Source organism: Loxodonta africana, chromosome 11 (genome assembly GCF_030014295.1).
Source record: "Loxodonta africana isolate mLoxAfr1 chromosome 11, mLoxAfr1.hap2, whole genome shotgun sequence".
Classification (NCBI taxonomy): domain Eukaryota; kingdom Metazoa; phylum Chordata; class Mammalia; order Proboscidea; family Elephantidae; genus Loxodonta; species Loxodonta africana.
In genome coordinates, this window is record NC_087352.1 from 60,941,915 (window position 1) to 60,962,424 (window position 20,510).

The 20,510-nt window shown below is 39.2% G+C and overlaps 1 protein-coding gene across 8 annotated transcripts in view; it reads right to left on the bottom strand.

Annotated features, from left to right (window-relative positions):
• Window positions 1-2,498: 2,498 nt before the first annotated feature.
• The window catches only part of ARK2N (arkadia (RNF111) N-terminal like PKA signaling regulator 2N), a 124,710-nt gene continuing 106,698 nt past the window's right edge, over window positions 2,499-20,510 (bottom strand). For 5 of the 8 annotated variants that reach the window (XM_023543829.2, XM_064294571.1, XM_064294574.1 and 2 more), the window contains 2 exons: window positions 16,734-16,906; window positions 2,499-8,144 (listed from right to left, as the gene is read on the bottom strand). In XM_023543829.2, coding sequence (XP_023399597.2) covers window positions 8,065-8,144; window positions 16,734-16,906 — 253 coding nt within the window. In that variant the 3' untranslated portion in view covers window positions 2,499-8,064. Of the gene's footprint in view, window positions 8,145-8,522; window positions 16,907-20,510 lie in introns of those variants that run through there. The other 3 variants (XM_003406313.4, XM_003406314.4, XM_064294573.1) reach the window with 2 other exon arrangements.

Here is a 20,510-nt window from a genome sequence, read left to right on the forward strand (position 1 = left end):
TGACACATATTTTGGGGGGACACAATTCTATCCATCACCCCTCCACATATTGCTTTTGTTTTTTAACTGTTTAGCAAAAGTTAGAGGACATATTTCGATATTCTTCTTACCTATTTTGAAGGGCTGAGGGACTGGTTACTTAACATATTCTTTTAACCCACTGGCTTATTTAGTTCATGCACATTACCATGCATCACTTGCCCTCAAAGGCCATGTTCTTGTCCCTCTCAAATTCTCACTGTTGACTAGGAGCAATGGATCCTATTCTGTAATTGGGCAGGCTGAAAACTGATGCCTTAGCTCACAAGTGCCATGCCACCAAAATGTATTTTAATATGAACCTTTATCTTCTTCATTTTTCTTCAATTGTATCTCTCCTATAGAAGCATGAGACTAATTCGGGGCAGATAACCAGTGTCTCAGCAGAGCTTCTGGTTCTTGGTAGTAAAGTAATGAGATGTGTGTATAGTTAAAACTTGATTTATAACTTTTAAGTAGGATAAAATAAAAACTTTTGATATATTCCTTTATACCTGTAACTTTCAGGCTGTGCCTCCCCCGCCCCCCCCCATTCTAGAACATTATGTGCTTCCTCAAGGACTTTGGAATAAGATGATTAATAGGCATGGCATTGCTCTTTAGTATGACAAATGGAAGTGGAGCCAAGAAATAACATGTTGTAGTTCCAAACCTCCAGCACACTTAGTGTGTGACCCACAGGCAAATAGCTTTGTTCCTGTGCCTGTGCCCAGCTTCTCACCCATAAAATGGGAATAATGCAATTAATTATAAGTGGGTGGGGTTAATTTGGATAATTTACTTTGAAGTTTAAAGTACTACAAGAAAAAGAGGTACCATATATAGTTTTCATTTATGCTTTAGAAAAATAGTAAAGGCAAGGATCTCTTCTTAAGGAAATAAGAGTTTATGTCTTATCTGTTGTTGCCTCGTTCAGCATTAAGTACTTAGTACCTTTCTCCTTTAAAGATTTTGTAAATACCTTGTACCAAAACCAAACCAAACCCACTGCCGTCGATTCCGACTCATAGCGACCCTATAGGACAGAGTAGAACTGCCCGCGTCTGGCGGATTCGAACTGCCGACCTCTTGGTTAGCAGCCATGGCACTTAACTACTACACCACCAGGGTTTCCAAATACCTTATAGATAATATTAGGTAATTAAGATGAAAATAGCAATAAAAATCCATTCAGGAAGGTATTAATGTACAGATATTCAACATTGTAATTGTGGTGCCTTAGCAACTTGTTCTTAAAGTCCTTAGGCAAATCTTTTAACTTCTCAGCATCAGATTTTCTGTCTGTAGAAAGGATATAATACCATGTAATTGTAGGTAACTATGGGTGTTTAATTAATTTGAATTATAAAGTGCTTTGCTGAAAATGCACTGTTATTCTTTATAAAGTGATTTGCTGAAAATGCACTGTTATTCTGGTATTTGTTGTAGAAAATATAATACATGTTATATACATTAAATATATATAAGCAATATAACACATATATGTATAATATATGGAAACCCTGGTGGTGTAGTGAGTGGTTAAGTGCAACGGCTGCTAACCAAGAGGTCAGCAGTTCAAATCCACCAGGCGCTCCTTGGAAACTCTGTGGTACAGTTCTACTCTGTCCTATAGCGTCGCTATGAGTCGGAATTGACCCAACGGCACTGGGTTTTTTTGGGTATAACACAATTGATATAACTTCAAATTACTTTATTCAAGTCGTATGCAATAAACATCTTTATTTATTTTTTTTTTAATTTAAAAGAAAAATCCAAAGATCTGACAACCTCAAGCCCGTACCCTTCTGTGACAAGAGTTGCAGTGCCCCCACTTCAGGCAAAACATAGGCTTGCTCTAGTTTGCCACACACTTCCTAGTGTCTGTCTGGCCCAAGGTGCTACTTTTTATAAGCCTTGCTTCTATAGTCATTTGCATCTGCAACTCCTAGAGTTCTGAATCATCCTATGCTGGTATCTTATACTTGATCCCTGCAAAAGCTGGGGATGGCAGTAGGCCTGAAAGTAGCCTCCTTTCACAGACGGAGATCCTGAGAGATGGCTGGCCTGGGTCATCACACAGGATCAGGGATCCAGATCTTGGCATTTTTTGTCACCACCCCATGCCAGTTGCCACATATGTAAACCATGGCCTGCCGCTTTCTTTAAACTACTTCACTTCTGTTTCAAGACTGTATAATGCTTTAACTTTGCTGCTGTAAAAATTGTTGGCAGGCCTGCAGATAAGTTTTGTTTGTTCTACACACTTCCTGGTTGAGCCAGCCAAACAAGGACTGGCACAGGGCTGGCAAGACTGATGGCGCCCACTTGGCTCTGTTCGTTTACTCCCTATGACCACCCTAGAAGGCAGGTACTATTACCCCCTTTATATGGATGTGAAACCCGAGGTGCAGAGGTTTTGTGAATGCAAGACTGATATTCTGACAGTATGCACTAATTTGGTTTTATCAGCTGCACCCAGTGAGGAAGTGGTCATCTTGCCTTCAACCATTGCCATCTTGGTCTTTTGGGTCCCTTTTCATAGCTCACTTGTACCCTCCTACTCTTTCTACCTCCACTATCTAAGTCCATTTTTTTGCAAAGTGTGTGACACCCATTCATGGCAAGATATTAATAGCTTAAAGCACCATCATTTCCAAAGGTAACTATTTTTAATTAGTTTTATTGAGATAGAATTCATATAAAATTCACCCTTTCAAGGTGTACAATTCAGTGGTTTTTAGTATATTCAGAAAAGTGCAACCATCACCGCTACGTAATTTTAGAACATTTTCATCATCCCCCAAAAAACCCCCCACCCACTAGCAGTCATTCCCACCCCTCTCCCTGACAACCACTCATTTTTCTGTTTCTGTGGGTTTGTCTATTATGGACATTTAATATAAATGGAATCATACAATATGTGGTCTTTTCTCACTGGCTTCTTTCGCTTAGCATAATATTTTTAAGGCTCATCCATGCTGTAGCATGAATCTGTACTTCATTCCTTTTTATGGCTGAATAATACTCCACTGTATGGATATACCACATCAGTTGGTGGTTATTTGGGTTATTTCCACTTTTTTTGCTATTATCAAGAATCCTGCTATGAATATTCATGTTCAAGTTTTTTACATGGACATAGGTTTTTAATTTCCTTAGGTAAATAACATTGGAGTGGAATTGCTGGGTCACGTGGTAACTCTGTTTAACTTTTTAAGGAGCTGCCAAATTGTTTTCCAAAGGGGTTGCTTCACTTTACATTCCCACCAGCAACGTATAGTGGTTCCAATTCCCCCACAACCTTGCCAACACTTGTTTATTATCCATTATTTATATTACAGCCATACTAATTTGAGATTTTTATTTGTATTTCCCTAACAACTAATGATGTTGAGTAAATTTTCATGCGCTGATTGGTCATTTGTGTATCTTCTCTGGAGAAATGTCTATTCAAATCTTTGCCCAGTTTTAAATTGGGTTAATTCTTTGATTGTTGAATTATAATAGTTCTTTCTATATTCTGGATTCAAGCCCCTTATCATATGTGTGATTTGCAAATATTCCCTCCATTCCTGGGGGTTATCTCTCCACTTTTTTGATAGTGAAACACGGAAGTTTTTCGTTTTTTTGAAGTCCAATTTACCTATTTTTTGTCCACTTGTGCTTTTGGTGTCATAGCTAAGAAATCACTGACTAGCAAAATGCCATAAAATTTTATACCTATGTTTTCTTCTGAGAATTTTATAGTTTTCGTTTTTACATTTAGGCTTATAATCCATTTTTAATTTTTGCATACGGTGTGAGGCAGGGGTCTTAGTCTTCCTTTGCATGTGGATATCCAGTTGTCCCAACACTATTTGTTGGAAAACCCCCTTTTTTTTTTCCTCATTGAATTGTCTTGGCTTCCTTTTTGAACATCAACTGATCACAAATATACCGGTTCATTTCTGGACTCTTAACTGTTCCATTGATACTTTTATGTCTCTCCTTTGCCAGTACCATACTGTCCTGATTACCATTACTTTGTACTAACTTTTTAAATCAGGAAGTGTGAGTCCTTCAAATTTGTTCATTATTACTGTGGCTATCCTATGTCCCTTCCACATTCATATGAATTTTAGGATAAACTTGTCAGTTTCTACAATGAATAAATAGGCAGCTGGAATTCTGCTAGGAACTGCATTGAATCTGTAGATCAATGTGGAGAGTATTGCAAGCTTAACAATATTTAAGTGTTCCAATCCATAAACATGGAATATCTTTCCATTTATTTAGATCTTCTTTAATTTTGTTCAACTATGCTTTGTAGTTTTCAGTGTACAAGTCTTACATTTTGTTAAATTTGTTCCTAAGTATTTTATTCTTTTGATGCTACAGTAAGTGAAATTTTCTTAATTGCATTTTCAAACTGTCTACTGCTAGTGTACAGAAATACAATTGATTTTTGTATATTGATCTTTTATCCTGCAGCCTTACTGAACTTATTCTAGTAACTTTTTTGTAGATTCTTTAGGGTTTTCAACTGACAAATGGATAGGATAATAAAAGAATTTACCTCATAGGGCTGTTGTGAGGGTTAAATGAGCTAAAACCTCTCAAGTACTTAGGACAATGCTTATCGTTGTTCTAAAATTACTGTATTTGTTGTGGTGCAGTAAATTGCTTTAATATGGCCTTTCTAGCCATGGTCTTGTAACTCCCACAAAACGACTGGCTGGAACTATGCAAACTGAGTGATTTATGGTCTACAGGGGCAATTGGTCAGTTCATGGTCCAGCTAGGAGGACCATGCCTTGAAATGGACAAGGATTCTGCTTATGTAAAAGCCAACCCCACAGAGGTTCAGGGAGACCTTACTACCATCAACAAGAGCCTGGAATAGAGCATATCCCTAGGACCAAGGACTCAGGGTCCCCATGCTGAGAACCTCCTAGACATTGAAGAAAGAGCTTTAACAGTGAAGATGGTACAAGATGGCGAGACAGTGGGTAGTGGGCCTGGTGGCCCATGCAGTGAGGTGACTGTGGTGGGCTTGTTGCCCCACAGTGCAAGAGCTGAGTGCCTTTGGGCAGAAGGCTTGCCAGCAGAGCTAAAAGAGCTGTAACCACTTACCTGTACGGGGCAGAGGCCTGAGTGTGCCCTGTGCAGGGGGCTGCCTAGTAGGATCCTGTACGGGGCTCTTCTTAAAAACAGGGTGAGGCCGAATGCCTCTGGGCAGGTGGCTTGCTAGTGGAGCTAAAAGAGCTATAACACTTGCTTGTTCAGGGCAAGAGAGGCCTGAGTGTGCCTCATGCAGGGATTGCACACTTCCACCCACCCCCAGGCAGTGAGGGCCCAGGTAGTGTGGCAGCGAGAGATCCCCACAGGCCCAGGTAGTGTGGTGGTGGCCAGAGGCAGCAGTGACATGAGCACAGCATCTGACCTGAACCACCAGGTGCCTGCCCAGCAACGTAAGAATAAAACATAAGAATGGACACGAGTAATTGGGGGAAGGGTAAGCTTTTCCTCTTTGAGAATCTGTTATTCTTTACTGTTTGTTTCCTATGAATAATGGCTTTCGCTTTGCAACACTGTGTAGGTGTAATATGTGTTCAGCTCAATCAGATGGATGTAGCACCCATGAAACGGCTGATGCCAGTGAGTGTACGTGCTTCCTTCCTAGCAGTCTTATGGCTGCCCGGAAGTTTGAGGCACAGCCCGTGTGTGCAGTGCAGACACAGCATTACATTTGTTCAGAACAAAGCCTGGGAAGGGCTCAAAATACATTATTATCAGGGTGAATCTTTCTCTAGGGACTGAGCAGTCCAAAAATTCTGCTTGGACAGAGGGATGGAGAGATTTGCCCACAACCTAAAGCTCAGCTCTGAGGGCAAAACCTGAGCAACTGCTTCAAAGATGGGCATGAAATTTTGTAAAAAATGACATGCTTTTTTCACACGAGAGCTAGCGGCAGTGTTTACAGAGCATCTGCTCTGGAGGCAAACCGTGTGGGTCCAAGTATTGGGGCTGCCACTTTCTAGTGACCCGGTTTCTTTACCTATAAAAGATAATAGCAACTACCTCATAGGGTCATTTTGAGAATTAAAGGGGTTAATACATGTTGTTTGTTCCTAGTTATTTTTGAGTAGGCATCAACTCATGGTGACCTTATGTACAACAGAATGAAACGCTGCCTGGTCCTACAGCAGCTCCATGATCTTTGGTATGTTTGAACCCCTTATTGAGGCTATTGTGTTAATTCAGCTCATTAAGGGTTTTCCTCATTTTCGCTGACCCTCTACGAAACATGATATCCTTTTCTTGCAATTGGTTTTTTCTGATGTGTCCAAAGTAAGCAAGACGAAGCCTCGCCATACTCACTTCTAAGGAGCATTCAGACTGTATTTCTTCTAAGACTAATTTGTTCATTCTTCTGACTGTCCAGTCTGTCTATTCAATATTCTTTGTCAACATCATGATTTGAATGCATCAATTCTTCTGTCTTCCTTTTTCATTGTCCAGCTTTCATACGCATTTATGAGGTGAATGAAAAGGCCATGGCTTGGGTCAGGCACACCCTAGTGATCAAAGTGACATCTTTGCTTTTCAAAACTTTAAAGAAGTCTTTTGCAGTAGATTTGCCTAATGCAATATGTTGTTTGATTTCTTGACTGCTGCTTCCATGGACATTGATTATTAATCCAAGTAGAACAAAATCCTTGGTATCATCAATTTTTTCTCCATTTATCATGATGTTTATTGGCCCAGTCATGAGTAAAGCATTTAACACGGTGCCTGAGATATCCTGCTGGGTCAGTGTTCAATAAATGTTAGCTATTACAGTTATTTACTTGTTGCTACACACACACACACACACACACACACACACACACACCCCTTTTAAAAAGAATGTAGAAATCTTGCCATAACTGGTTAATAGTTGTTGTATTCATCCTTTTGTCAAAGAAAAAAAAAAAAACCCCATACAACAAATTGCATGTTGAGTGCTGGAGTGACTTTAGACTCTTAAAGGAGAATTTGGCTAAGCGACACTTAAGAACATTCATGTAACTAAAAATTCCAAGAGTTTTAGCTTCAGGCAAAGCTGGATCTAGGAGTTCGAATCATGCTGCCAGGATTCTGTCTCTATTTCTTGGACAAGCTCTCTCCATCTGGCAAGGTACCATGGACATTACTAACCTCAGACTCACATATAGCCTTTTTCAGTTTAGCAAGTCCTGCAGAAAGGGGCAATGATTCTGCAATAGGTCTGTTCTAGGGAGGCCTTGATTGGCTTGACTTAAGACACATGACCAACTCTGAACCAATCAGGCAGGAGGGGTGGGGTACTCCAGTCATGCATCTGTCTGTGTGCCTGGGTGACCCTGTTATCTCCATCCTGACACATGGAATGGGTTCTCCAAAGTAATGTATGGTTCTGCTACCAGAAAGGAAAAGGGAATGTACAGGCAAACACTAGGTGCCTGTTACATTCCAGGATAATATAAGCTCTGTGAAGGCAAGAGGGAGTTCTATCATGTTGCTATAGTAGCCTCTGTGACAAGATCGGAGAGTATTTAATAAGTGAATGAGTACTATTACAATGAAAAAAAAAAAAGCACACAATCATGAGATTTCGGTGGAGATAAAAAAAGAGATGACTCCTGCATACTAAGGCTTCTAAGCACTTTTTTTCTGGCAGCACTGCATAACCAGGTATATGTACAAAGCCTGTCCTAGACTCCCTGAGAAACGGAGAGGGATGATATGGCTCTTGCTCTTGTGGCGCCTCGAATCCCACTTGGGAGTCATAACACACAAATGGAGAAGGAAGGAAGAGGGACACAATCACTCACAAAGCAAAAAGCCAAAAGACTCTATAAAAGCAAATCTGAGTAAGCACAAGCAAATTTAAAGTATGGTTTTCCAGCTCGGCTCTACGGGCTTATGAAGCCATATCCTCCTGGGACTTGAAGCATGAAAGAAATTCTCATGATTCAGAGCTACCCCTTAAGCCTAGTAATGGACTCCCCAAGTTAAAAGTGCTTGCTGCCTGAATGACTTTTAATATAAAATCAAAAAGTCAGTGGTGTTCTCTTGTACAATATTCACCTCATAGCCAATTTCATTACGGTTCATCTTTTCTGAAAAACAAGGAAAACACGTGTTGAGGGCATCTAAAAGGAATCAGATTCAGATCTTATTCATTCCCACCAACATATCTAGACAGTCTTAAAAAAGGCTTTTATTCTTTCTACTTGGGACAGAGAAAATGTTTTAATTTTATTATAAAAACTTTAATAAGTACAAAAAGGTACCAAGAATAACAAACATCTGTGTCCCCACCACCCCACTTAAGACATTTTACCAACAGAGTTGCCATCGCCTGTGTCCCCCTCACCCCACCTACCTCTTCAGAAGCAACCAATACCCGGAATTTGGTGTTTATCTTTTCCATGCATTTATTTATACTCTTACTACAGGTGTATGAATCCTTTATCAATATGTAGTACTGTTTTGTGTTTTTAAACTTCCTATAAATGGCATCATGTGGTACATATTGTACAGCTTGCTTTTTCTCCAGTCTGCCTTACTTGAGATTTATCCATGTTGACATACGGGATACAAGTGTATATTATAGCTCTGGTTCTTTAACTTCCTATGGTTCAGTGTTGCAGGAATTGTTTAGCACTGTATGAATACATTTTTTATTCATTCTCTTGCTGGACATCCCTGTTGAAATGGCCAAAAATTGGGGGGAAAAAGGATACTAAACATTTTTGAGCACATAAGCTAGTTTTCCTAGAATCGTGGCTTTCCACATTTTTTACTACAACCTACAGAAAAAAAAAAAAAAAATTTACATCATGACCCTATGCGCGCATATGTATTTTTATGTGTCAATCAATATATAACAAAAATTTCATGTAACAATACTGTATTGTTATTTTCTATGTTATTCTATTTGCTTGGAAAAAAAAAAAAGCAGGTTTACAGACACTGAATTGATTTCATGATTTTCCTATATAGGCTACAACAATATTTTAAAAAAACACTGCTCAAGGGTATTTACACCAAGTAATGAAGTTGCTGGGTCATGGAGCATACAAATATTCAGCTTTACTAGCTATTTCCACTGTTTTCCAAAATACTTAGAGCAAATTCCGCTTCCACAGCAGACAAGCAAGTTGCCACTGTTCTGCCTCCTTGCTGGACTTAAATGTACCCCTATCTGATTCTGCCGATGTGAAATGGCATCCTGCAGTGTAAGTTTGCACTTCAATAATTAGTGAGCTTGAGCATCCTTCCCTGTGTTTATTGGCAATCTGTATCTCCCTGGTCCATAAACTATGAGGCAGGAAATCTATCGACCAAAATAGTTTCCAAGGCCACTACAAAGCCTGCGCTGGGATACATACTCAAGTCTGGGGTTCTGATCTATGATATATTTAAATCTGTGACCACATGCCCAAGGGAAAAAGGAACCAATCAAACATTACCTTCTCAGGAAGACTTTCAATTCTTATCAGGCCACAGCAAAGCACAATCAGTAGCAACAATGAAGGAAACCCAGGTGGAGAAAAGAGGATTTTGTTTTTCTTAAAACTAAACAGTCTTAATTTTGGCGGAAAAAAAAGCTGCTCTTTCAAACCCAGCTATGTAAATACGCATCAGTTGTTATTCTGTTCTCAGTCTTCCAATTTGCAAAATTAAGATAACAATCTGTACCACTCCTTATTCCATGTGGAAGTTTTGAGATAACTATTCTTTCAAGACTTTGAAAATAAGGACTCTTGTAGAAATTCAAGGTTCTGTGGGCGTTAAGAATCCATCACCTTCCAAGAAGCTTAAGCGAGACGATACAACTGCAGTCCTTTGAACAGCCCTGAGCAGCTCTCCTGAGTTCCTGCCTAAAAAGCCTGATGGCTCTGCACAACAGCGAATTATCCCCTAAAATAACACAGTCTTGTCTTTCGGTCTCAGAAATCTAAGAAGCTCTTCATTTCACAGGTATAGAAACCAAATCCCTTAGCAGTCTTGACAGCCTTTCTGAGTTTCACAGTAAACTGGGGTGTCCTGTTCCCCGATCCAGAATTTTTATCCATCTCACCCCACTCTCTCATCTAATTTCCTCATCTGAGATGCCAAGATCCATCCTAAAGTCAGGCTTGCCTGCTTTACAATCAATCAATCACCAGAGTGAGGGCTCAACAGGTCGTAACACTTTACCTCTCCACTCTGAAGAGAGGACAATCATGAAAAGGGAACAGACTTGATGCCTATGAGGTGTCAATTTTCAAAGTACAAAGCAAACAGCTTGTACCAAATAGCTCTTGCATTAAAAAATACGAAGCTGGATGGATATAATCTACAACCAAGAAGGCGTCCCAACCAGCAGTCCAGGATCTGTAAGCAGGTCACTCCAGTTGTTGCTACCACACTTCCTTTCCAGGCTTTGACTTTCCTGCCAGCACTTACTCTTATCCTTTACTCATATCCACACCCCCTAAAATGGGATCTCAAGGTTTGGTGAAAGAAACAAACAGTGAATCTCATCACACACAGGGACCTCTGCTGAAAGCCATCTCCAACTAGAAGGATGCCATCTGCAGAGGAGCACCATGGCAGTGTTGACCTGGGTCGACAAGCAATGTCGCAACGTCTGCTGAGTGGGTGCTCTTTCTGCATCTCTAGATACTAGTGATCATCTTTTTCTGAGCTCATTGCTACTTTGACCACCTACTACTACCTTCTTTTTTGCTCCAGGCAGCTTCTTCTATCCAAAATTCTACTGCAGCCTAGGAGCTCTCCAATTCTGTGAATCATTGCTCTCAAACATGGAGTCAAGGAAGTAAAGAAAATCATACCTACCGATGACCTAAGACGATCACTCCTTCACAGATCAGTTAATATGGTTAAAACAAAGCCTAGAAGAGATTTCCTGTACTCTGTTACAAAAATGGAGTGGAACATGTGTGTGTATTTACGTATCGGATAACGATTTGTAATTTTGCTCTGTTTGGATGAAAGTTATAAGTAGCTGGCATCTACTGTGAAAAACAAACCAATAAGGGAAAAAAAAAATAAGGGAAGGCAAGGCCAAAAGCCAGCTGAGAGTAGAAGGAAGCCAGAATGAGATTAAGATGGGCCACATAATATTATACTTACTCATGCCTAGTCTATTATTTAAAAGAAGCATCCAAGCACAAAAGAGTTCAAAAGCAAGGCCCTAGGTAAACAATTTTCTTCTAGAGCCAAAGGAAAACAAGGTTTCTCACAGGCACTAATGCATCTAGGTTGCAGATACAAAGAACCATTTCAAAAAAATGTTTCTTAATTGTTAACAGTATATTGGTAGATCTCTTTTCAGTGCAAGTAGAACTGAAGATTCTTGCAGGAAATTTAGAGAAACAGGACTCTGCTGTTTTAATAAATACAGATCTCTCTCTCCCTGGTTCCTCATTCTCCTTTACATGAAAATAAATTACAAAAACCATGAGATGTTACTATGGCAGTTACTATCATTTTGGATATTCAAATAAAAATCTCAAAACAGAACCAATTTTCGGAAAAATTTTTTCAGCTATTTTTTGACACATCTACATTTGTTTTAATATTCAGTCATGTTGTCTTACCCTGGTGCACTTTCTGGGAAGTGACTGGCAGCTGTGTTTTGTTCCCAGGAGCAAGAGTGCCAATACTACGGAAACCTTCCCCCTCCTTGAACTCTCCCTGGATATTCTACCTAATCTAGTCTAGCTGGAGAGGAAGGTAGGGGCTACAGGAAAACAAATGCAAAGTTATTTTTATCTAGCCCCAAGACACTACAGGCCACTTGCAAAACATCTTGGGAGTAGGGCCTTGGAGACATAGATTTATTGCTTGGGAAAATCAGGCATCTTATAACAATTAAGTGTTAAAACATAATCTACTTTCTAACTGGCCTAATAACATATTTAGTGCTTCTGCTCTACCTCCTAGTTTGCTGCGTAATGCTTGGGGTCTTAAAAGCTTGCAAGCAGCCATCCAAGGCACAACAATTGGTCTCTATTTACCGGAAGCAACAGGGAGAAGAAGGAGAGTCAGAAATAGGAGGAGAAAATTGAATGTGTGGCTAATTGCCTCCATGAACAACTGCCTCCTTTGCTATGAGACCAGAAGAACCGAATGGTGCCCATCTACCATTAGTGAACGTTTTGATCAAAGGTTCCACAGGAGAATCCTGATCAAAAAGGGGAAAATGCAGAACAGAATTTCAAGTTCTCACGGACTCCAGACTTTCTGGAGCTATGGAAGCTGGCTAAACCCCCAAAACTACTGCCCCAAGATAATCTTTAAACATTAAACCAAAAAATATCCCCTGAAGCCTTCTTAACGCCAAACAATAGCTTACCTTAACTAGTAAAAAATATCTGCCTTGAGCATTATGCTCTTTTAAGAACTATCCATGTGGGATCAAAGTGCCAAGAACAACTTGAAAGATTAGATAGGAACCTTAAGGGGCAGTGAATTTATGTTAAGGAAGGAAGAATAATTCAGAAAAGGAGGGTGAGAATGGTTACACAACTCAAAAGAATGTAACCAGTGTCACTGAATTGTACATGTAGAAATGGTCGAATTGGTGTACATTTTTCTGTGTATATTCTCAAAAATAAAATAAAATAAAAAATTAAAAACCACAATCTACTTTCACATACACCTGGGAAGAGCTCCAGGTACAACCTAATTAGCTGAAGCAGACAGGAAAAAAAAAAAACTCCTCAGAAAATTATCATTGTTTAAATACACTCTATTTTATTTTGTCTTAAAATAGTTTAACCTTTATGCTACAGACTTATTTCAAAAAACAGAAAATCTTATCTTGCACCAAAAAATATATATATAACACTCTGTTTTATTATTTTTTTCTCCAAAGACCATTAAATACTAAATGGAAACACAAACCAAATAATGAATGTAAAGAAGAACCAAATTTTCTTTTTAAAAACTAGAGTTGCACATTTGAAAACATTAATTCTAAGCAATGATTTGTCGTCACTGCATCAAGTTCCACGCTCAAGCTCCAGCAACAGCAGATTGTTAACCACCAAGTGCACTGGTTCCTAGCCATACAATGGCTAACGTTTCATTTTCATGGTAAGAGGAGCAGAAGGCTTCCATGACCTTTGTACTCTTTAAAAAATAAAACAACAAAAATATTTCCTAGTTATCCAGTGATTTTTTTTTTAATATCACTACCCTTTAAAATTTGTTAAAAGAATATGTAGTGTTTTAAATAAAATGAAAAAAAAATACAACAGCATTGGACTAAAATACGTGATTATTTTAAACAAACAGTGCACAATCTGAGGAAGTTTGGTTAGGGCACAATCATTTTTATATATACATGGAAGTCACATCATACACATACTGGAAAACAGGGGTTAGAGGCTTTGTGCCTTAAAAAAAAAAAAAAATTAGAATAGACAAAGTTGTGTCCTCAGCTTTTTCAAAACCCTTGTGAAATAGTACAAAAAGCAAGCAACAAATTCATTTTTAAGTTACCTATGAAGCTAATCTGCTTAAAGTAACAAACAATTGACTAAATTAGCAAATCAGATGGTTCATATTCACAACTGGTAACAATAAGGGCAGAATTTATGGGATGTTCAATTGTAAATATGGAGTCTAGTCTATTCAGTCTGGCCCCTTCTATCAAAAATGAAAAGACAACTATGGGACAGCAGCAATTACACATGCCGGGCAGTTGTGAGGATGTAGGAGCTAGGTTACTGCTCTGTGGTTCAAACTGGAGGAGGGGAGATGTAACCAAATCTGTAGAATAAATCCATCTATGACCCAAGTACACCATTTTCGCAAAGATATTGGTTTGAATAGACAATGTCCTGTGAAAGCATAAAAATCCACTTATGCTACCAAACGCAAAACTTTGGTTTAAAAAAAAAAAATCCCTTTAAAAGAAATTACAAATATCAAAGAACTGTTTACCACAGAATTTTATCATTAATGCATTTCCAGAAACCACATCCCCACTCTTCGGGATCTAACAATGAGAGAAGAGTTGAAACCTAGTCTCTCTATAGTGAGTTAGGTGGAAAAAGAAAGTCCCACCCCAGCAGGGGAGAGAAACTGTCTCTACTACCCCCACTCCTCCTTTTTCACACCTTAATCTCTAAATCTCTGTTCTGGTCATCAAATCAGGAAGTCAGCCCACTTGACTAGGAAGAGGTGAGGGAAAAGTAAAACCTAGTGTAAAAGGAAAAAAAGCAAGAGAAGAGTTTGGTTACCACTCCACCCTCTGCTCCCAGTCCACAGAGCACACAGCACACCATAGAAGTTCTCTCTTTAGAGAATGAGTGTTAGGGGCTAAAGGAAATATAGCATGGGCAACCACCTGCTATATGGAATTGCAGAAAATATACTGTTAACATCAGAATAAGACAAACAAACAAACAACCAAACCTGCTGCCATTGAGTTGATTCCGACTCACAGTGACCTTATAGGATAGAATAGAACTGCCCCATAGGGTTCCCAAGGAGGGCCTCCTGTATTCAAACTATATTTGAACTGCTGACATTTTGGTTAGCAGCCAAGCTCAACATTAAGAACAGGTAATGCAAAAACAGCTTTTAAAATGAGGCTCTGCCCTGATACTGGGGAAAAAATAAACTGTAAAAACTTCAAGTCATATAATCCACCCTTATTCTCCTCCCAATGATTTTCCTGGAAAACACAGACCAGAAATTATACATTTCTGCTTTGTCTAGCATTTTAGTTCAAGTCAAAAAAAAAAACAATATGTAACAGTAAAATTCAATAAATTAACCCTAAAGCAAAATGTGAAGGTCTAAGGGTACACCGGTAGTGAATTTGCAGAAGGTCCTATTTCACTCTGGCCTCTGGATCTTTGGTTTCTGTCTAGAATTGTGGCCATGTGAGAGACTGATACACGAGGTGCTAAAAGTAGAGGTTCATGATTTTTATAAAAGCCTGATCTATAAAGGTAGATTGGAGGAAAAATAAAATCGATGAAGAACAGAGGCCAGATCAAATGAGACACTGTCTAAGGAGATCAAAGAACACATGCTGAAATACACTCCAATGGAGGAAGGAGATACAGAAGAGACAAAGCAGCAGGAAGAAGGGTAAGAGAATAAACTTGTCTTTAAAGAAAAAAAGGCCAGGCAGGCGGACCAGGCAGGCTCTGACGCATGCGCATGCAGGGTATGTCTCAGCCATCTCAGCGAGCTGACAGCACCCACCCCACACAGTGCCTTATGCAGATCAGGCACTTGATAAATGTGTGTTTGCAGAATGAAAAATGACAACTGTAGTTCTCGTGCTCCTATGGTAAGCGAGGGCCATCAAGGCATTTGGACAGGGAGACTAAGGACCATCGCAAGGTTACATGGTTAAAATGGAAAAACAAAAAGACTGTGACAAACAAAAGGTAAGGTCTTCTTCAGCCTAAAATATTACTTCACTCCCCCTGTGCACAGACATAGTGTTCTAATTCTAGGTATTGCTTTGAAAATAATTCACTAAGCTACAGCATGTTACAGAAGAAAGGTAGTGACTAATGCCATAAAACTCCAATGCTGGCATTTCCTGAATTCCCTGAAGCTCCCACTACCCTTTGCTATAGTGCCATTAATGTGCTTTACCTCTGATTTTGTAAGTATATTTTTATTTTTCCGTTTTTAGAAGGTAGAGGAGAAAAATACCCAATTATAGCATCAGGTCAACTGCAGCTCAGGTGTTAAGCAGTTGTTATACACCCTTTACAGACAGACCAGCTATGAAAGAAGGCACTTTCCTCTCAACTTTGCAAGTGCCTGTAGCCTTAGAAGCCACATAACTTTTTATATTTTACCTAAATAATAGGTTTCTATGTTCTCCTGCTATTTAAATAAACCATGAAAAAAAGTTAGGGAGAGAGATTTCCCCACTGATCTCTCAATGCTCTCTTCAGATGCCCAGAAAACCTCATGGTGGGTATCTCTCTGAAATGCCTCTGCCCCGAGGAGACACGTTCCAAAGAGTTATCAATTATTGCAATGAGGGGATCAATTAAGTCACCTTTATAGTATTTATAAACATAAAGGGACATGTCAATTATTTGTGCTGTGGGAAGTCAATCAGGAGCAAAGTCAGGAAAGAAGACGGAAGACTTAAGCTAACAGGAAAAGTAATACTTCTGTCTTCTATTTTTAAGCACAGGTTTTTAAATGTATATGCCCTGCTAGGTGCCAATAAGGACCTGACTGGTATGTGTGCAAATGCCCTAAGGTGGAAGTGCCAATGGGGTGGGCTGATAGTGGTCAAGTCTAAACATTAATTTCATTACAAAGAAAAATAAATACGAGATTGAAAAACTGAAATCCATTTCACCTGGTCATTAAGATATTATTTTGGAAGGAAGGCAGAGTTTTCTAAGACTGAAAGTCGCCAAGTAAAATAAAGTTGTTTAATAATCCATCATTCACACCAAAAGAAATTCTTTTCTCTGTTGATAAGTTATTGTCCTAAGTGACTTTTTTAATTAAAAAAAAAAAAAAAAAAGGAGGGGGAGTCGCAATTTTCCATGAGTTTCAATTCTACAAATGCCACAAACAGCTTCTGACGCTGAAGCTATGACAATGAACTTCCGTGCTACAAAGAGGAGGAGGAGGAAGTGGAAGGGAACAGTGCAGAGGAAACACAGTGACATCGTATTACAGTAGGTATTTACGTCTGCTATCCTCATCCAAGGTAAGATCAACAACTTCCGCAGGTGAAGCCCAACTCTGCTGGGGAGTCACAGCAGTCCATGACTGTGTTTGCCGGGCGCTAACATACTGCGTGCCTGAACCATGCTTCCATGAAGAAACACTCTGGATCACACCTCCTCGAGGATGAACACACCTGCAATTGAAATCAACAGCAAAAGCATGGTTAATTCCACCACAGGAAAAATAGAAGGCAATATAGCTTTGGTTGTACAATTAATACTTTTTACTTTGCAAGTTCAGGAAACCCACAATCAATACCCTTCTTTTCCTCTCTAAAACGGATCAAGTTTAGCCTAAAACAGGGTTAAGGGTCTCAGTCAGAAACTCCTGAACTGTGTCTAGATCAGTCACTGACTGACCAATCAATAAGATGACGTTTCTCCGGACTCCATTAAAACTATGGGATTTTCAGGACACGGTAATATACAATTTCAGAGAAAAATTAAAATCACCAAACAACCTTAGCCTAAACAATTAAAAACAGTAAGAAATAGGCGAAACTTGTTTTTGAAATAAGTTCTGTGCCCAGTCATCCAAGGCACAATAATTGGTCTCTATTCACCTGGAGCAACAAAGGAAGAAGGAATGTCAGGAATAGGAGGAGGAAACGGATGTGTGGCTGACTGCCTCGTCTGCCATGAGACCAGAAGAACTGAATGGTACTGGCTACCATTACTGAACATTTTGGTCAACGAGTCTATAGAAGAATCCTGATCAAAAGGGGGGGAAAATGCAGAGCAGAATTTCAAATCCTCATGGACTTCAGACTTTCTGGGGCCATGGAGGCTGGATGAACCCCTGAAACTATTGCCCTGAGATAATTTTTTAAACTTAAACCAAAAATATTCCCTGAAATCTTCTTAAAACCATGTAATACTTTGTTTTAACTAGTAAAGAATGTCTGTCTTGCACACTGTGTTCTTTTAAGATCTACCTATATGGGATCAAAAGTGACAGCGGTAACTCCCAAGATTAGATAGGAAGGAATCTTAGGGGGCAGTGAGTTTATGTTAACGGGGGAGGAATTACTCAGAAAAAGAGGGTGAGAATAGTTGCACAACTCAAAGAATGTAATCGTCACTGAATTGTACATGTAAAAACTATTCAATTGGTGTATGTTTTTCTGTGTATATTATCAACAATAATTAAAAAAAAGTTCTATACCATAGTTGGTAAGAACACCTTTAAAGACAATGACAGTACTACCCCGTCACAGATTAGATTTCTAAATACCTGTAAGTAGTAGGCCATGCATGAAGGATCATTTTCCTTAGTCCTGAAGGTCACAATAGAAACACCTGGCTCTTTCATCAGAACTGCTTATTGCTTTGATTCAATGAAAGTAACAAGGCTGAAGTACTCAGTCTAAACATCAGTTTAGAAGCTCTAAAAAGGTCATATCAGAGGGACAGAACTGCCTTATTGACAAATCTCACCAAGCGCTTCTTGGGAGAAATTTGTTACAGAAACACTGACAGCTTGAATTCCATGTTCCAGTCAAATGACAGACAGGCAGTTCAAGCCATCATTGCTACTTACGTTCTCACATCTAAGCTATTGGCCAGTCCTTATTTGGGTTATGTGAGAAGTGGCAAAGGCATGATTCTAGTCATGTAACTACCACCGTGGGTCTTGAGTAGCCATTGTAATAAACTGTAAACAACGAGTGATGTTGGCTCACTTGAGAATTCAAGCTTTGACTTAATGCCACTGTACCACCAGGTTCAAAATAACACTAGGGTAACAATGGACAAGACTCAGTTGTAAAACTGGCCCAAGGAGCCCTACAATCCTAGAAAGAGGCCCTTGCTCCTAAGGAAGACTAATCTAAAAACTACTCCCTTACTAAGAGAGGCGCCAAAGAACAGATTCCCTTGTGGATACAGTAGCGGGCAGAACTCAGGATTGTTACAATACCAGAGGCCCGCCATCTGTTCAGAAATGGATTAAGTACCTACTCAGCCAGAGGAGACTACATTTTCAAAGATTAGGTTAGTGAAAAAGCATTAAAATAAGGGACATAAAGTCCAAGCTCTAATCCAAATCTGCCCAACCCACATGTACACTCACACTAAGTGATCATGTAGTCATGAGAGAATGTCAGCCAAAGGAGTCCATTCAACGTTTATACAGTTTCATGACTGATGACCAAAAGAACAATAACTGTTTATTAAGCAGGCTCATGCATATTATCTCATTTGACAATTCCAATAGACCTATGAGGTAGACATGGAAGTTATCCATACTCTACCGACAGGGATTAAAAAAAAAAAAACTTTTTTTTTTTTTTTTTTTACTGCGGCTTAAAGAAGTCACATGGTTTGCCCAGGGTCACATTGCTTGAAAGTGGTAGGCCAAGGAACTTCAACCCAGGTCTGATTCTGGGTTTAATGCTTTCCACTACATCATGTTGTCGCTTTACAGATGTGTGTACTAAATTGGATGAGGTAAAACATAGTAAGAATTAGTAGTGTACAAAGATAGGCCCAGATTTAACAATTTAAAAGTTCTTCAACAGTTCAAAAGCTCATCTGTACAGGTACAAATTGAGGGAAAGCTCGCTTAGAAGCTTAGTAGCAATTTAGGAAACGAGTGGCTACAAAGAGAGTCAATACGGTCTTTGGCAGAATTTAATCTTTGAATTAAAGTTATTTAGCCCCAACTGTTACTCCTCACTACACCATATGCAATTATACAATGTAACATCAGGAAGTGGCTTTAAAAGGGATCTGATCCAATCTGTTCATTTTACAGAAAAGAAAGCTGAGGCCAAAAGACAAATGCCCAGGATATTAAGCAAGTTAAACATAGAGCCAAGGAGAAAATCAAGTCTCCACTGGGGGCTTATTTTCCACTAAACAACTTTGCCTTCCTCAGACTATACCTAAAGTACTATGCTTGATTGTGAGTACTGCCTGACCCCTGAGGGTATCCAAAAAACAGCAAACTCTGGCAAGTGTCCCATGAGGGAAGACTAAGAGGGTGACAGGTTTAGAGACTGTGTTTACTACTGGTGAGTGGTTGAAGAGATTGGGAATATTCAGTCTGGAGAAAGAAGAATAAAGAGATGAGGCAATTCTTCAACTATTTAAAAATATATCACTTCTCTACTTATGCGGCAAATGGTTCCCTGTACCAGAAATCATCTTGGGCTGCTTTAAGTAAAAAAAAGCGAGTTTACTGGAAGGATACCAGAGAATCTCAAAGAATCCAAGGATGATGGAACAACTAGGCCTCATTCATTTGACTCAAGCCCCAATCCTCTCAGTACTTTTCCTTCAATATTTAGATTCTCTGGAGAAAGTGATGGTCCCACTTTGTGTCAAAAGCTTGCCTGCTCCTATTAATTGTAAGAAGGGCAGGTCCTAAAGAAGGAAGAATCACTGTGAGCTGGGCAGCCGCTATGAAAGCACCAACTCCACCTTGTACAGAGATCTCAAAAACGTAATAAGAACTGTGAATCAGTTTCTGGGAGGTCATTTTTGGATGATTATTACCACACAACAATTAAACAGCCACTATAAAATGAAGAATGTGAGAGGCTCAAAATTTTGTGAGGTGGCTAAAATACAAAACAGGTTTTCGTGCATTATCACATATCCTTTTCTTTATTATGAAAGATATGGGATGGGAGCATACTCAGCTACTTTTTAATTGGTCCAATCAAATTTTGGTAGAGATACAGCTTTGTTTTTACAAAGCACTTAATGGGCACATGACTGTGGACAGATATAAAT